Below are 15,124 nucleotides of genomic sequence, written 5' to 3' on the forward strand. Positions count from 1 at the left end.
CAAGAGTGGTACAGCTCAAGAGCTGACTGCATCCCCAGTTTAATTTGTGTCTAATTGTATTCATTCAGCTGATATTGCATATACAGCAATTTCAGAGCCCAAAGCAAAAGACTAGCCCTTTTTTTGGATGTCTATTAATTTTTAACAAAAAACAAGAAACCTTCCCAAGACATCTACATATCCCAACCTCCCCAGCTCCAAAACATACCTCCCTTGTGCTTATTCCTGTTCTAAGGGGGTCTTCACAGTGTCTTAGACTTATTCCCAATGTTAACATACTCCTATCTCCATCCCTGTGATACTAAACACCTGCTAAGAAGCTCATTTCCCCAAATTCAGCTGTCCTTTCTCCTATTCCCATTCACCCTTCCAATGTCCCACTAAAGAACTGCCTGAACCTTGGAGTGTCTAAGTAACTAATAGACTTCTAATTTAAAACAGAGCCCTCTCTTCCTCTTTGCATATTTTGTCACTCAATGAAACCTAACTTGGCCACCCTTTCCAGTATAGCCTACATTTTTCTCTCATCCCGAATTTACCAGTAGGGTAGGGCAATTGTAAATGCTCCTTGTTCCCCATCACTTACTCTCGGACTGTCCTCCTACTAACATCACTCAGCAATAAGCACTTCTTGTAATCCAAATTTATTCACCCAATTAAAAAATTGTTGACTCATATCTACCCCCTGGACATTCTCAGTAAGCTAACTGCCTGGATCACAGTCTCCTTCTCTCTACCCCAACTAATCATATTAAGGAATTCTGACACACACATTTTTTCTCAAGAGGAAACCTTCTGAATATGAAATGCCACCATTATCTTCTAACTATTCCATTTCTTTTGAATAAAGTTTAACAAAACTTTCAGTAAAGATGGTGGAAACAATCTGACCAAGCCCAGTTCTCCAGAAAAACACTCCAGATGTACAAAGGTAAAAGACGAGCAAAGATTCAATAAAAATAAAAAACCAGCAAGCTCCTCCATCTAGTCTAAGGACTCCTGAGCTCTGCTCAGGGATACAGGAGGAAGGCCTAAAACCACGTAATCTCTGGTGAAATGAACACTGAAGCCAACAGGACTCAATAGAGTCCTGACCTGTGAAAGCTATAGCAAGGGGCAAAACCAACTCCCAGGAGATAGCTACATAAGAAGATGCAGTCACTTTAGCAACACTATGAGTTGACTTGCATTGAAGAATTTATTATTTCTCATCTAACAAAACTCACTTATTGGAAAAAGGCAAAGAAGGAAACAGTTTGGCAGAGAAACACATTAAATTCAATTGGATGGGGGTGGGAGTGGTGGTTATAAAAAGGAGAATAGAGGTGGAGAAAGAACAGTTACAAGCCAAACAAACAACTTTGGAGAGTGAATCAAATGAAGTATTAAAAGGAAATAAATTTTAAGATACAGTGATTTGTCTAAAATCAGTTACTTGAAATACTTCACTCCTTCCTTTTTCATGCCCTAGCTGGCAATCAAGTTATTAGGTATAAACAATTCCTTTCAAAGATATCTTGCTTAATTTAAAAAAAACAACAAAACACTACAAAGAATTCCCACAGCCTAGCAAATTCAATCATAAAACCAGGAGATTTAGTGAAACAGGAGATCTCAAAAATATTTTAAAGGTAAGGAAAATGAGTCCAAGGATTAAATAATTAAGTAATAAATTAAATAACTTGATTGAGATTACACAAAAAGGGGGCTAAAAAACCCCACAAAAAACTAATTAAAGGTCTTACATTACATACTATGTTCTACACCTATAACCCAGAACTCCTACAAAGTATGGGGAAAGTACTCTATTGATTCCCAGTATTCTCAAAACCACTGAACAAATAAGGCCTGATGAAGCTCAAAAATCCCTAACAGAGAAGCTACATCTGAAAACATGTCTCTTTCTGCACTGAGCCTGTCACCTCTCTATCAACAGGTGAGCAGCATGTTTCATCTTCATTCTTTTAGAATTGTTCTCTAAAATGTTATTATTGTATAAACTATTCTCCTAGTTCTGCTCACTTTGCTCTGTATCAGTTCATAACAGGCCTCTCAGTTTCCTCTGAAGTTGTCCATTTCATCATTTCTTATGGCACAATGATATTCCAATACCAAATATTCCAAAAGTATGAAACATTTTATTTAGTCATTCTCCAAAAGAACGACATCTCCTTGGTTTCCAATTTTTGGCTATCACAAAAAGAGATGCTATAAATATTTTTGTATGTATTGATTCTTTCTTTGATTTCTTTTTCTAGTAATTAGTAATTTAGATTATTTTTTCAAATTATTTTTTCTTTCTTTGAAGCCAGTGTAAATATGAAAGAGCATCTGAATTGCATGATTGTAATAAATGGGGCAGCTAGGTGTGTCAAGAATTCTGGGCCTGGAGTGAGGAGTTCACATCTACTGAAAAACTGAAAAAGAACAACAATATTTTAGAGTAAGCTAACAGCAAGGTTTTTAGTTATTCATAGGATCTTGGAACAAAGATAATCACAATCAGGCCTCCTTTGCCTATTAATGGGAACTTCAAGAGATCTGTCTCTTATATGCATCAATTTGTACTTAAAAACAGCATGCATTTACAAATAAAAAAAAGAAATTAAAGATAACACAAATATAATGACCCACAATTTATAATTCTTTCAACTATTCATTAGGAAAACCACAGGAATCTCTACTTAAATTTAACCAGTAATTCTCCCAACTTAAACAAGTCACTTAATCTCTACTTTAGTTTCCCCAACTTAAAATGGAGGCAATAACTGCACCTACTTCCCAAGGTTGTTGAGGAGATCAAATTAGATCATATTTCTGAAGTGTTTAGCACTTTACCTGGCAAATTATTGTTATTATTTTTCAGGAAATGGCAATTGCCTTCTCTAGCTCACTTTACAAATGAGGAACTAAGGCAGAGACTTGCCAAGGATCACACAACTAGTAAATGTCTAAGGCCGGATTTGAGACTCCAGGCCTGGCACACTATCCACTGCAACACCTAGCTGAGCTGCTTCCCTTTTAACAACCGATTTTATTAAATGATGGGAAATCTAAAAATTATATGGGGTTTATAGCTTACTGGTTCTAGTCCCATAAAACATAAAAGACTTGAGCCAAGTCTTCTATAGTCAGGTACCTTTGGGAAGGAAGAATATACCACCATGAATTAAAACAAGGCAAAGGGTGACTTTAAATTATCTGAGATAAGGAGGTCTTTTATTTTGGAGTGGAGGGAGCAATGATACTAAAGAAAAGAAAATCAATGAATCATTTAAAAATAGAGAGTTGGGGCATCGAGGTGGTGCAGTGGATAGAGCACTGGCCCTGGATTCAGGAGGACCTGAATTCAAATCCGACCTCAGATACTTAACACTTACTAGCTGTGTGACTCTGGGCAAGTCACTTAACCCCAACTGCCTAACAAAAAAAGAGAGAGAAAGAAATGAGCAGGAGTTCAAAAGGGGACAAACAGGATACCACTCAAACTAACATATTACATTTTAAATAGACCAAAAACAAAAACAAAAAAACCCCAAAAAACCCAGGAACAAGCTGTTAAGTAGAAGATTCAGGTTCATGTGAAGTTTTCTTTTTTGTATAGGGAAATGTTTAAGTATGTTGATGTCAGTCAAGCTCATAATTTAAAAAAAGTAAATTTAAGTTAAAAATATAAGGTAGGAGGCAATACAGTCCTGTATTCCAAAGAAAAGGAGCTGCCATGGGGAATTATGTGTCATAATTCTCTCCCATTACGTCCAGCTTTATATTCAAATAAAGAAAAAAAAATAACATGCTATAAATGAAAAGACAGCATGGCATGGTGTATAAAGAAGTGGCCTTCAAAGTGAGTAAGAGTTAAATTCAAGTCCTACCTCTGACATTTAATGACTGGGATCCTTAAGTAGTCATTAGTTATCAAAATCCTTCCTATAAGCAGTCCAACCCAGGAGAATATCTCTGCTCCTTCCTGCCATAGGGACTCAAAATCAATGATGGTTTTTCCTTCCCAATGAGATGGTAGCTATACTTTTCCTACCATTTCTTGGTCTTAATATAATATAATTTAGTCAACAATGGCTACCCTATGAATCAAATAAGCACTATAAAAAGTTCACATGCTATACAAAGGGAATTAAAAACAAGCTAAAATGGAAAAACATCAATTTCACAAAACAAAGCAACAAAAGAGCATTTATCTGCTACCTATACACAAAGGGTGATGTTTCTAATTCTCACATTAATTGACATTTAAGGTATGAATAACAAACTTAGTACTTACCTTGAAGCATACATCTATAAGCAGATTCCGATATAGCATAGATGTGTGGGGGCATCTCATGACGTTTCTTTCCTCTATACATTTCAATAATATTTTCAGAGTAAATTGGAAGATTCTTGTAAGGATTTATGACTACACAGAATAGTCCAGAGTAGGTCTAGGTCAAAAAAACAAAAATAAAAATTGAAGATGGAAAAAATGCCCTTGAACAAAACATCTTACTTCTTAGGCAAATATACAGCATAACTGAAGTATACACTTCCAAAAACACAAACAAAAAAAAAGGGAAAGTGATGAATATACATACGTAAATTTTATCACAGATAACAAAAGCATCCTGTAGCTTCCTTCCATGTCCAGCTTTTCTATGTATATTTATCCAAGTTTTGTTGTTTTAATTGGTCTTATTTGCACAGCTGCATTCAAAAGTATTTATTATATATTATATATATATAATATTATCATATAAGATACCGGAAGTAGTATTTTTAAGATGAATATGTCAGTGTTCTTTTTTTAATGGATCAGACGGTCAACAAAATAGTTATGAAACCGATGAGGTTCAAGTGTGACAAAATACAATAAGCCAGAAGATACAATAAGGAAGAAGCCAGAACAGAGATATTATGACTCCATAACATGATACTGAGAGATAAGAGAGATAGTGGAGAAATAAAACAGAAAGATTAGATGGCCACTAATGTTCCTTCAAACCTTCAAGTTTTAAGATTCAGAGAAAGAGCATTCCACAATCTTGAACCGGGGTAACAAGAAGTTCAAAGAGAAATCTGACTTTCCAGAAGACTGGTTCAGTTTTGGGCATACTGTTGTGGTTTTGGTAGGAAATCAAACAGAAATATCTAGCAAGCAACTGGAAGAAAATACAAAACTAATTCTCAGAGGAAAGGACTATAAAGAAGTAAGAGTTAAAGCCACAAGAATAGATCTCAAGTGGGATAAAGGAGAAGTACAGAGGGCAAAGCAACACTCAGAGGACAAAGGTCACAGTTTCAGAGGGAGGAACACTAGAACATCACAGTATGACAAATGAAAAACCCTGAGACAGTTTCTGGGCAATTAATAATCAATTTATTAATTATGCTAGATGGCAATGAATAAATCGATGGTCAGGTTTCTCTTGGTAATCAGACCTCCCCTCCCTGCCCAGTGGAGACCCTGAGAGCTGTAAATACCTTTCTAAAAGGGGATGCTCCTGACAAGTGAAAATCAATACTGATTAGCAGACATTTAATGAGACTAGTTCCTCCTGCTGAAATCATAGTTTGATCACAAGCCTCAGTCACTTCCAGCAATCTGGACATAGGAATCCATCTCTACCTAGACCTTTTTGGTTGTTTTTTCTCCTTCATGAGCTGGGTCATAAGCTAGAGTTTAGGAACTCTAATAGAAGGATTCACCCAGACTGAATTTTGTATCTACTCTAAACAAAAAACTAAAACTAAACTCACCAAAAAGCCTAAAAAAGTTAGGTCTCCTAGTTGGGTGGGGTCCAGCATGTTCCTTAAGGGTGAGGAATCTGTCATATCCTTCAGCGATTAGCTTTAACAAAAGCTGTGCCTTAACGAGGAAACAGAAAAGCTTGGATTCCAATTTAATAATTGGTTATTGATATAGCAGTATGATAATGATAATTTCTCTCAAGAGCTTGCAGCTGCAAGAAAGCAGGGACCCTGGTCACAGTTCCAGGGTGGAAAAGAGTGCTTGTGATCAGAGACTAAAAACACAGGTGAGGAGAGTAGTAAATACACCTCCCTCTCCTTAGATCATATAGAACTAGCTCTGAAAACAGCTGCACAAAAAAAACCCTGAGCTTGGGACAATACCCCTGCAACCCCAGGAGTAAAACCCAATTTTGACAAAGTTAAAAGTCAGGAGAAATAGGCTGGAAAAATGAGCAAACAAAAAAAGAACCTGACAAAACTGCTATACCCCAAAGCCTCAAAAAAAATATATAAATTGGTTTCAGTCCCTCCCAAAAAAATTTCCAGATCAAAAAAGATTTAAAAAATAAAGTGAGAGGTAGAGGAAAAACTAAGAAAAGAAATGAGTGATGGATTTTAATTGATCAAATTCCCAAAGAATTACAAGACTCAATGACTCAGTTTCCCAAGTTTTATTAAAATACTGTGAGGCGACAGGGAGACACCTAGGAGATAAGGGTTTGGAATAGGGAGATAAAAATGGTTATATTTATAGTGAGAAAAGTTTATCTCCTCATTATCTTAATCTCCTCCTTAAGGAGGTAGGTACAGGAGAAGTCTTGTGGTAATTTGGACTTCCTGGGGCCTTAAGACAACCCCCAGGCTGGTACCTTTTTCCTTGGAGGTGTGTTTTGGGGGTTTATACTCTAAGGTGAACCTAAGATGGGCCTTTTGTGCAAATGTTCCTAAAGACATGCTTAAACTTCTTAGACTGTGTTTTTGGTATCTCTTTACTTAAGATCTGGTTTCTAGGTGTACTGTCATCTAGGAATAATAATGGTTAATAGTCCCTAGTTACTGTCTCTGTTGATAGTATTGGTTGGTAGGGTCTTGAACCCTCTTGGTTACAGTACTATTGATAAGAACACAAACCTTAGTTTCTCTGTTAACCCTTTTAGGTACTATTGATCTTAGGTTATCTGCCAACCCCTTTTAGCTACACTTTTGACAGGTTATCTGTTAACCTTTTTAGCCTCCTCCATCAAGAGTAATGCAAGAGAGGCAGAGCCAAGATGGCAGAGAGGAATCAGCAAGCTGCCTGAGCTCTCCTTCTGTTCCCTCAAAAAGAACATTAAATCAAGCCTCTGGACAGATTCTGAAACTACAGAACCTGGAAAGAGACAGACACAATCTTCCAACCAGAGATAATTTAGAAGACTTCAGTAAAAGCAAAATGGAGGAACAGTGCAGGGCAGCAACCCAGCGCCGAGGGGGTCAGGGCAAGTCAGCAGGAGCCGCAGGCCACAGCTGAACAACTGAGGCCCCTGGAACCTGGCTCAAAAATCTGGTGGCCAAGCAGGACAGTGGAAAAATCTACCTGCACCAGCTGATAGAGCAAGTTGCTAGCTGGAGGCCCATGAACAGGACAGGTGCGACTAGGCCCACTGATACTAGTGCACCCAGACAGGAAGTTAGGAATGGGGGGGGGGGGGGAGGGACTGCACACACTTAAAGTCCTCAGTGTAAAAAGCTGGTGAAACAGTACCTATACCCCTGCACAAGAAGCCCAAAACAGGGACCCTGGTGCCCCCAGAGCAGATCTCAACTTAAAAAATAAATAAATAAGCTGCAATAATGAGTAAGAAGCAAAAAAGGGCCCTCTCCATTGAGAGCTTCTGTATCAATAGGGAAGAAGCAAACACAAACTCAGATGAGGACAATAACCCTCAAACTGCCTACATGTTTGTGAAGCCTCAGGAGGGAAGGTGAATTGGTTTCAAGAACAAAAAGCCTTCCTGGAAGAGCTCAAAAATGATTTTAAAAATCAATTGAGGGGCAGCTAGATGGTGCAGTGGATAGAGCACCAGCCCTGGAGTCAGGAGTACCTGAGTTCAAATCCGGCCTCAGACACTTAACACTTACTAGCTGTGTGACCCTGGGCAAGTCACTTAACCCCAATCGCCTCACTAAAATAAATAAAAATTTAAAAATCAATTGAGAGAGGTAGAAGAAAAAATGGGGAGAGAAATGAAAGCAAAACAAGAAAACTATGAAAAAAGAATCAGCAGCTTGGAAAAGGAAGCACAAAGATTGACTGCAGAAAACAATTCCTTAAAAACCTCATCTGGCCAAATGGAAAAAAAGGTGCATAATCTCATTGAAGAGAACAATGCCTTAAAAATTAAAATTGGACAGTTGGAAGATAAGGAATCCATGAGACACCAAGAATCAGTCAAGCAGAATCAAAAAAACAAAAAAAATAGAAGAAAATGTGAAATACCTCATTGGAAAGACAACTGATCTGGAAAACAGATCCAGGAGAGACAATTTGAGAATCACTGGACTGCCTGAAAGCCATGACTAGAAAAAGAATCTAAACACCATATTCCAGGAAATTAAGGAGAACTGCCCTGATATTATAGAATGAGAGGATAAATTCATCATTGAAAGAATCCACCAATCACCTCCTGAAAGAGACCCCAAAAGGAAAACCCCAAGGAATATCGTAGCCAAATTCCAGAATTATCAGGTGAAGGAGAAAATACTCCAAGCAGCCAGAAAGAAGCAATTTAAATATCATGGAGCCACAGTCAGGATTGCTCAGGACCTGGCAGCTTCAACATTAAAGGACCACAAGGAGGGGCAGCTATGTGGCGCAGTGGATAGAGCACCGGCCCTGGAGTCAGGAGTACCTGAGTTCAAATCCGGCCTCAGACACTTAACACTTACTAGCTGTGTGACCCTGGGCAAGTCACTTAACCCCAATTGCCTCACTTTAAAAAAAAAAAAAAAGGACCATAAGGCTTGGAATATGATATTCCGGAAGGCAAAGGAGCTTGGATTGCAGCCAAGAATCTATTACCCAGCAAAAATGTGCATTCTCTTTCAGGGAAAAGATGGACATTCAATAACATTGGGGACTTTCAACGTTTCCTGATGAAAAGACCAGAACTGAATAAAAAATTCGATCTTAACATACAAGACTCAAAAGAAGTTTAGAAAGGTAAACAGAGAGAAAAAAAATACTCAATTAGGTTACTGTTTACATCCCTACATGGGAAGATAATACTCATAACTCTTAAGAACTATAAATGTATTTGGGCAAAGAGAAGGACTATACACAGAGGGTATAAATATAAACTGTCGTTGATGTGATGATACAAAGAAAATTAAGGGGTTAAAAAGGGAGTCTATGGGGAGGAGAGGAAAGGGGAGGTGGAATGGGGTGAATTACATCATATGAAGAGGTGAAAAAAAACAACCTATTACAATAGAGGGAAAGAAAGGAGGGGTGAACATTGTTTCAACCCTACTCTCATTAGATTTAATTCAAAGAGGGAATAACATATATGTTCATTGGGGTAAAGAAATTTAGCTCATTCTTTAGGGAAGCAAAAGGGGAAGGGAAGGGGGGTACTGATAGAAGGGAGGACAAAAGCAAGGGAGAAAGGGGTAAAGAAAAGAGAGGGGGGTGATAAAAAAGGAAGGGCAGATTGGGGGAGGCAGGAGTAAGAAGCAAAACATCAATGAGGAGGAATAGGGTGAAAGAAGGGAGAAAAAGTACAAAGTAGGTAAATAGAATGGAGGGGAATAGACAGTAATAATAACTGTGAATGTGAATGGGATGAACTCTGCTATAAAACAGAAACGAATTGCAGAGTGGATTAAAAAACAGAATCCTACAATACGCTGTTTACAAGAAACACATCTGAAGCAAAGAGATACACACAGAGTAAAGGTAAAAGGCTGGAGCAGAATATATTATGCTTCAGATAAAGTGAAAAAAGCAGAGGTAGCAATCCTTATGCACAGGCAAAAATAGATCTCATTAAAAGAGATAAGGAAGGAAATTACATCTTGCTAAAAGGTACTATAGATAATGAAGTAATATCAATATTAAATATGTATGCACCAAGTGGTAAAGCATCCAAATTCTTAGAGGAGAAGTTAAATGAGTTACAAGAGGAATTAGACAGTAACACTATACTAGTGGGGGATCTGAATCTTCTCCCCCTCTCAGAACTAGATAAATCTAGCCAAAAAATAAATAAGAAAGAAGTGAAAGAGGTGAATAGATTACTAGAAAAGTTAGACATGATAGATGTCTGGAGAAAACTGAATGGGGATAGAAAGGAATATGCCTTTTTCTCAGCAGTACATGGCACATTTTCAAAAACTGACCATGTATTAGGGCAAAAAACCATCATAGTCAAATGTAGAAAGGCAGAAATAGTAAATGCATGCTTCTCAGATCATGATGCAATAAAAATTACATGTAAGAAAGAGCCAGGGAAAACTAGAATGAAAAATCAATTGGAAACTAAATAATTTCATTCTAAAGAATGAATGGGGGAGGGGGGCAGCTAGGTGGCGCAATCAATAGAGCACCGACCCTGGAGTCAGGAGTACCTGAGTTCAAATCCGGCCTCAGACACTTAACACACACTTACTAGCTGTGTGACCCTGGGCAAGTCACTTAACCCCAATTGCCTCATTAAAAAAAAAAATGAATGGGTCAAACAACAACTCATAGAAACAATCAATAACTATATCCAAGAGAATGACAATAATGAGACAACATACCAAAATCTATGGGATGCAGCTAAAGCAGTGCTTAGGGGAAAATTTATAGCTCTAAATGCTTACATGAATAAAAAAAGAGAAAGAGGAGATTAATGAATTGGGCATGCAACTCAAAAAGCTAGAAAAAGAACAAATTAGAAATCCCCAATTAGATACTAGAGATCCTGAAAATTAAAGGAGAAATTAATAAGACTGAAAGTAAAAAAACTATAGAATTAATCAATAAAAAACTAAGCTGATTTTATGAAAAAAACCAATACCAGTATCAAAAATGAAAAGGGTGATGTTACCAATGAAGTGGAAATTAAATCAATAATTAGAAATTATTTTGCCCAACTGTATGCCAATAAATTTGACAATCTAAATGAAATGGATGAATATTTACAAAAATACAAACTGCCCAGGTTAACTGAAGAGGAAATAAAATCCTTAAATAAACCCATATTAGAAAAGAAATTGAACAAGCCATTAATGAACTCCCTAAGAAAAAATTCCCAGGGCCAGATGGGTTTACAGGTGAATTTTACCAAACATTTAAAGAACAATTAATTCCAATATTACACAAATTTGGAAAAATAGGTGAAGGAGTTCCATCAAATTCAAAAACTATTAACATAATCAACCACATCAATAAGAAAACTAACCAAAATCATATGATTATCTCAATGGATGCAGAGAAAGCTTTTGACAAAATACAGCACCCATTCCTAATAAAAACACTAGAGAGTTTAGGAATAGGTGGAGCTTTCCTTAAAATAATAAACAGTATCTACCTAAAACCATCAGCAAGTATTATATGCAATGGAGATAAATTAGAGGCCTTCCCAATAAGATCAGGGGTGAAACAGGGATGTCCATTATCACCCCTATTATTTAATATTGTACTAGAAATGTTAGCTTTAGCAATCAGAAGAAAAAGGAATTAAAGGAATTAGAATAGGCAAGGAGGAAACAAAACTATCGCTCTTTGCATATGATATGATGGTATACTTAAAGAATCCTAGATAATCAACTCAAAAATTACTTGAAGCAATTAACAACTTTAGCAAAGTAGTGAGATATAAAATAAATCCACATAAATCATCAGTGTTTCTATACATGACTAACAAAGTCCAGCAGCAAGAGATAGAAAGAGAAATTCCATTTAAAGTAACAGTAGATAATATAAAATACTTGGGAGTCTACTTGCCAAGACAAACCCAGGAACTCTATAAACACAACTACCAAACACTCTTCACACAAATCAAATCAGATCTAAATAACTGGAAAGATATCAATTGCTCATGGATAGGCAGAGCTAATATAGTAAGAATGACAATACTACCTAAATTAATTTACTTATTCAGTGCCATACCAATCAGACTACCTAAAAATTATCTTATAGAGCTAGAAAAAATAACAAAATTCATCTGGAAAAAGAAAAAAATCAAGAATATCCAGGGAAATAATGAAAAAAAAATTCACAGGAAGGTGGGTTAGCTATACCAAATCTGGAACTTTACTATAAAGCGGCAGTCATCAAAACTATCTGGTACGGGCTAAGAAATAGAGTGGAGGATCAATGGAATAGGCTAGGCACAGGAAACACAGTAGTAAATGACACTAGTAATGTAGTGTCTGATAAACCCAAAGACTCCAGCTTCTGGGATAGGAACTCAGTATTTGACAAAAACTGCTGGGAAACTGGAAGACAGTATGGCAGAAATTAGGCATAGACCAACATCTTACACCTTATACTAAAATAAGGTCAAAATGGATACATGATTTAGACATAAGAGGTGATACCATAGGTAAATTAGGAGAGAAAGGAATAGTCTACCTATCAGATCTTTGGAAAGGAAAACAGTTTATGACCAAACAAGAGATAGAGAATATTATAAAATGCAAAATGGATGATTTTTGATTACATTAAATTAAAAAAATTTTTGTACAAACAAAGCAATGCATCCAAAATTAGAAGGAGGGCAGAAAGCTGGGGAACAATTTTTGTGGCCAGTACTTCTGATAAAGGCCTCATTTCTAAAATATATAGGGAACTAAATCAAATTTATAAGAATCCAAGTCATTCCCCAATTGAGAAATGGTCAAAGGATATGAACAGGCAGTTTTCTGATGAAGAAACCACAACTATCCATTCCCATATGAAAAAAATGCTCTATAATCTCTAATGATTAGAGAGATGCAAATTAAAACAACTCTGAGGTACCACCTGACACCTATCAAATTGGCCTAAAATGACAAAAAAGGAAAATGTTGGAGAAGCTGTGGGAAAATTGGAACACTAATGCATTGTTGGTGGAGCTGTAAACTGATCCAACCATTCTGGAGAGCAATTTGGGAATTATGCCCAAAGGGCTATAAAGCTGTGCATACCCTTTGGCCCAGCAATCCACTTTTGGGTCTCTTTCCCAAAGAGATCATGAAAGGGAAGAGGGAACCACATGTACAAAAATATTTATAGCTGCTCTTTATGTTTGTGGCAAGGGAATTGGAAGTTGAGGGGATGCCCCATCAGTTGGGGAATGGCTGGACAAGTTGTGGTATATGAATGTAATGGAATACTATTGTGCTGTAAGAAACAATGAGCAGGAGTTCAGAGAAACCTGGAGGGTCTTGCATGAGCTGATGATGAGTGAGATGAGCAGAACTAGAAGAACATTGTATACAGTATCATCAACATTGTATGTTCATCTACTGTGATGGACTGGATTCTTCTCACCAGTCAATGGTACAGAAGAGTTCCAGGGGACTCATGATGGAAGAGGATTTCCAAATTCCCAGGAGAAAAAAAAAAAAGAACTGTGGAGTATAGATGCTAATTGAACCATACTATTGCTTTTGTTTTTGGTGCTGTTTTTTTTTGTTTTGAGGTCTTTCCTCATTGCTCTGATTTTTCTCTTATAGCATGACTAATGCAGAAATATGTTTAATGTTATTATATCTATATAGATAGATAGATAACCTATATCAGATTACCTGCTGTCTAGGGGAGGGGGGGATTGAGGGGAGGGAGGGAGAAAAAATCTGAAATTGGAAAGCTTTTGTATAAACAAAAGTTGAGACCTATCTTGCAACAGGAAAAAAAAATACTTTATTACAAAAAAAAATTTAATGCAAGAAACTCATGAAAAAGACTCAACACTTGGTAAGAAGACACAAAAAATACTGTGGAAAATAACACCTTAGAAAACAGAATAAGCCAAATGGCAAATGAGGAACAACAACAAAAAAATCCAATGAAGAGAATAAGTGCTTAAAAAGCAGAATTGGCCACATGGAAAGATGTACAAAAGTCACTAAAGAACTTTAAAAGAAGAATTGGTCAAATGGAAAAGGAGTACAAAAAGCTCTTGAAGAAAATTCTTTAGAAATTAGGAGATAATTTAAGAATTACTGGCTTTGTACAAAGGCAAGAAAAGAGAGACCCAGATAATAAAGTGATTGCGTACAATAAATTTTTTCATTTAAAAAACGTTAAACTGTTTGCATTCCTACATAGGAAGAAGCCCAGTCCTTGTGAAGGTTAGGGTTGATAATGAGATTAACATAAATAACACTGAAGAGACTGGCCTCACCCTCCATAAACTTTCTTCTCAATCTTGGGTGGGACCCCAACCACCATAGAGTTTATTTCTGATTAAAATATAAAGAGAATCTAATCAAGGTGAATCCAGGCCCCAAGGGCATTAGGCATGAGCCCTTGAAATCCCATTATTCAACTTAAGTGATCTGGGGATCCCTTAGTCTAGACCAAAAGCAAGAGTACTCTTTTGTCCTAAATTCCAGAGGCTGAGTTTTATGATCAAGTCAAGTTCTCTGAAAGAGGAGCTGAAGACTTTTGGCAGATATCCTCATTAATATGTCCACTCTCTCCCTATTTACCATCAGTATTTCTCTGCCAGTCAAAGGCACTCACTTTTCTAAAAGGTATTAAAGCATTTGATGATCTCCGTGGTCTTTTGTTTTACCTGGAGAGAGACCACTGACCATCAATTTATTGATTTGCTAGCCTAATTAATAATTTATTATTAGTTACCCAGAAAGTGACTTTTCATTAGTATCAAGATTTGCCCAATGAAGTCCAGATAACTAAGGATGTTATTTGATATAGTGCTAGAAATGCTAGGTATATAAATGACAAGGAAAGGAAAATGGAGAAATAAGAATAAATTGGGAAGTGGCTAGGTGGCGCAGTGGATAGAGCACGGGCCCTGGAAGTCAGGAGTACCTGAGTTCAAATCCGGCCTCAGACACTTAACACTTACTAGCTGTGTGACCCTGGGCAAGTCACTTAACCCCAATTGCCTCGCTAAAAAAAAAAGAAAAGAAAAAAAGAATAAATTGACAAAATTATAGCTTTTTTGCAAATTATGATACTTAGGGAAGGAACCCTTAGGGTCAACTAAAAACTGAAGTAACACAGAAAAATAGGATATAAAATAAATCTATATAAATCAGGCAATTCTGTATATTACCAACAAAGAAAAGAGAAAGAAAAACTCCACTCAAGTACAGAATGTATAAAATATTTGCGTCTACCTGCCAAGACACACATAGGAAGTATATAAATTCAACTCTATTGAAATAAAGACAGACC

General features: G+C 36.7%; 1 protein-coding gene across 1 annotated transcript in view; it reads right to left on the bottom strand.

The window, feature by feature from the left end:
* The window catches only part of MYH10 (myosin heavy chain 10), a 157,070-nt gene that overhangs the window by 120,016 nt on the left and 21,930 nt on the right, over nt 1-15,124 (bottom strand). The window contains 1 exon segment of the mRNA XM_044000022.1: nt 4,283-4,439. Within this exon segment, the coding sequence (XP_043855957.1) occupies nt 4,283-4,439 (157 nt within the window).

This window comes from Dromiciops gliroides, chromosome 4 (genome assembly GCF_019393635.1).
Source record: "Dromiciops gliroides isolate mDroGli1 chromosome 4, mDroGli1.pri, whole genome shotgun sequence".
NCBI lineage: Eukaryota > Metazoa > Chordata > Mammalia > Microbiotheria > Microbiotheriidae > Dromiciops > Dromiciops gliroides.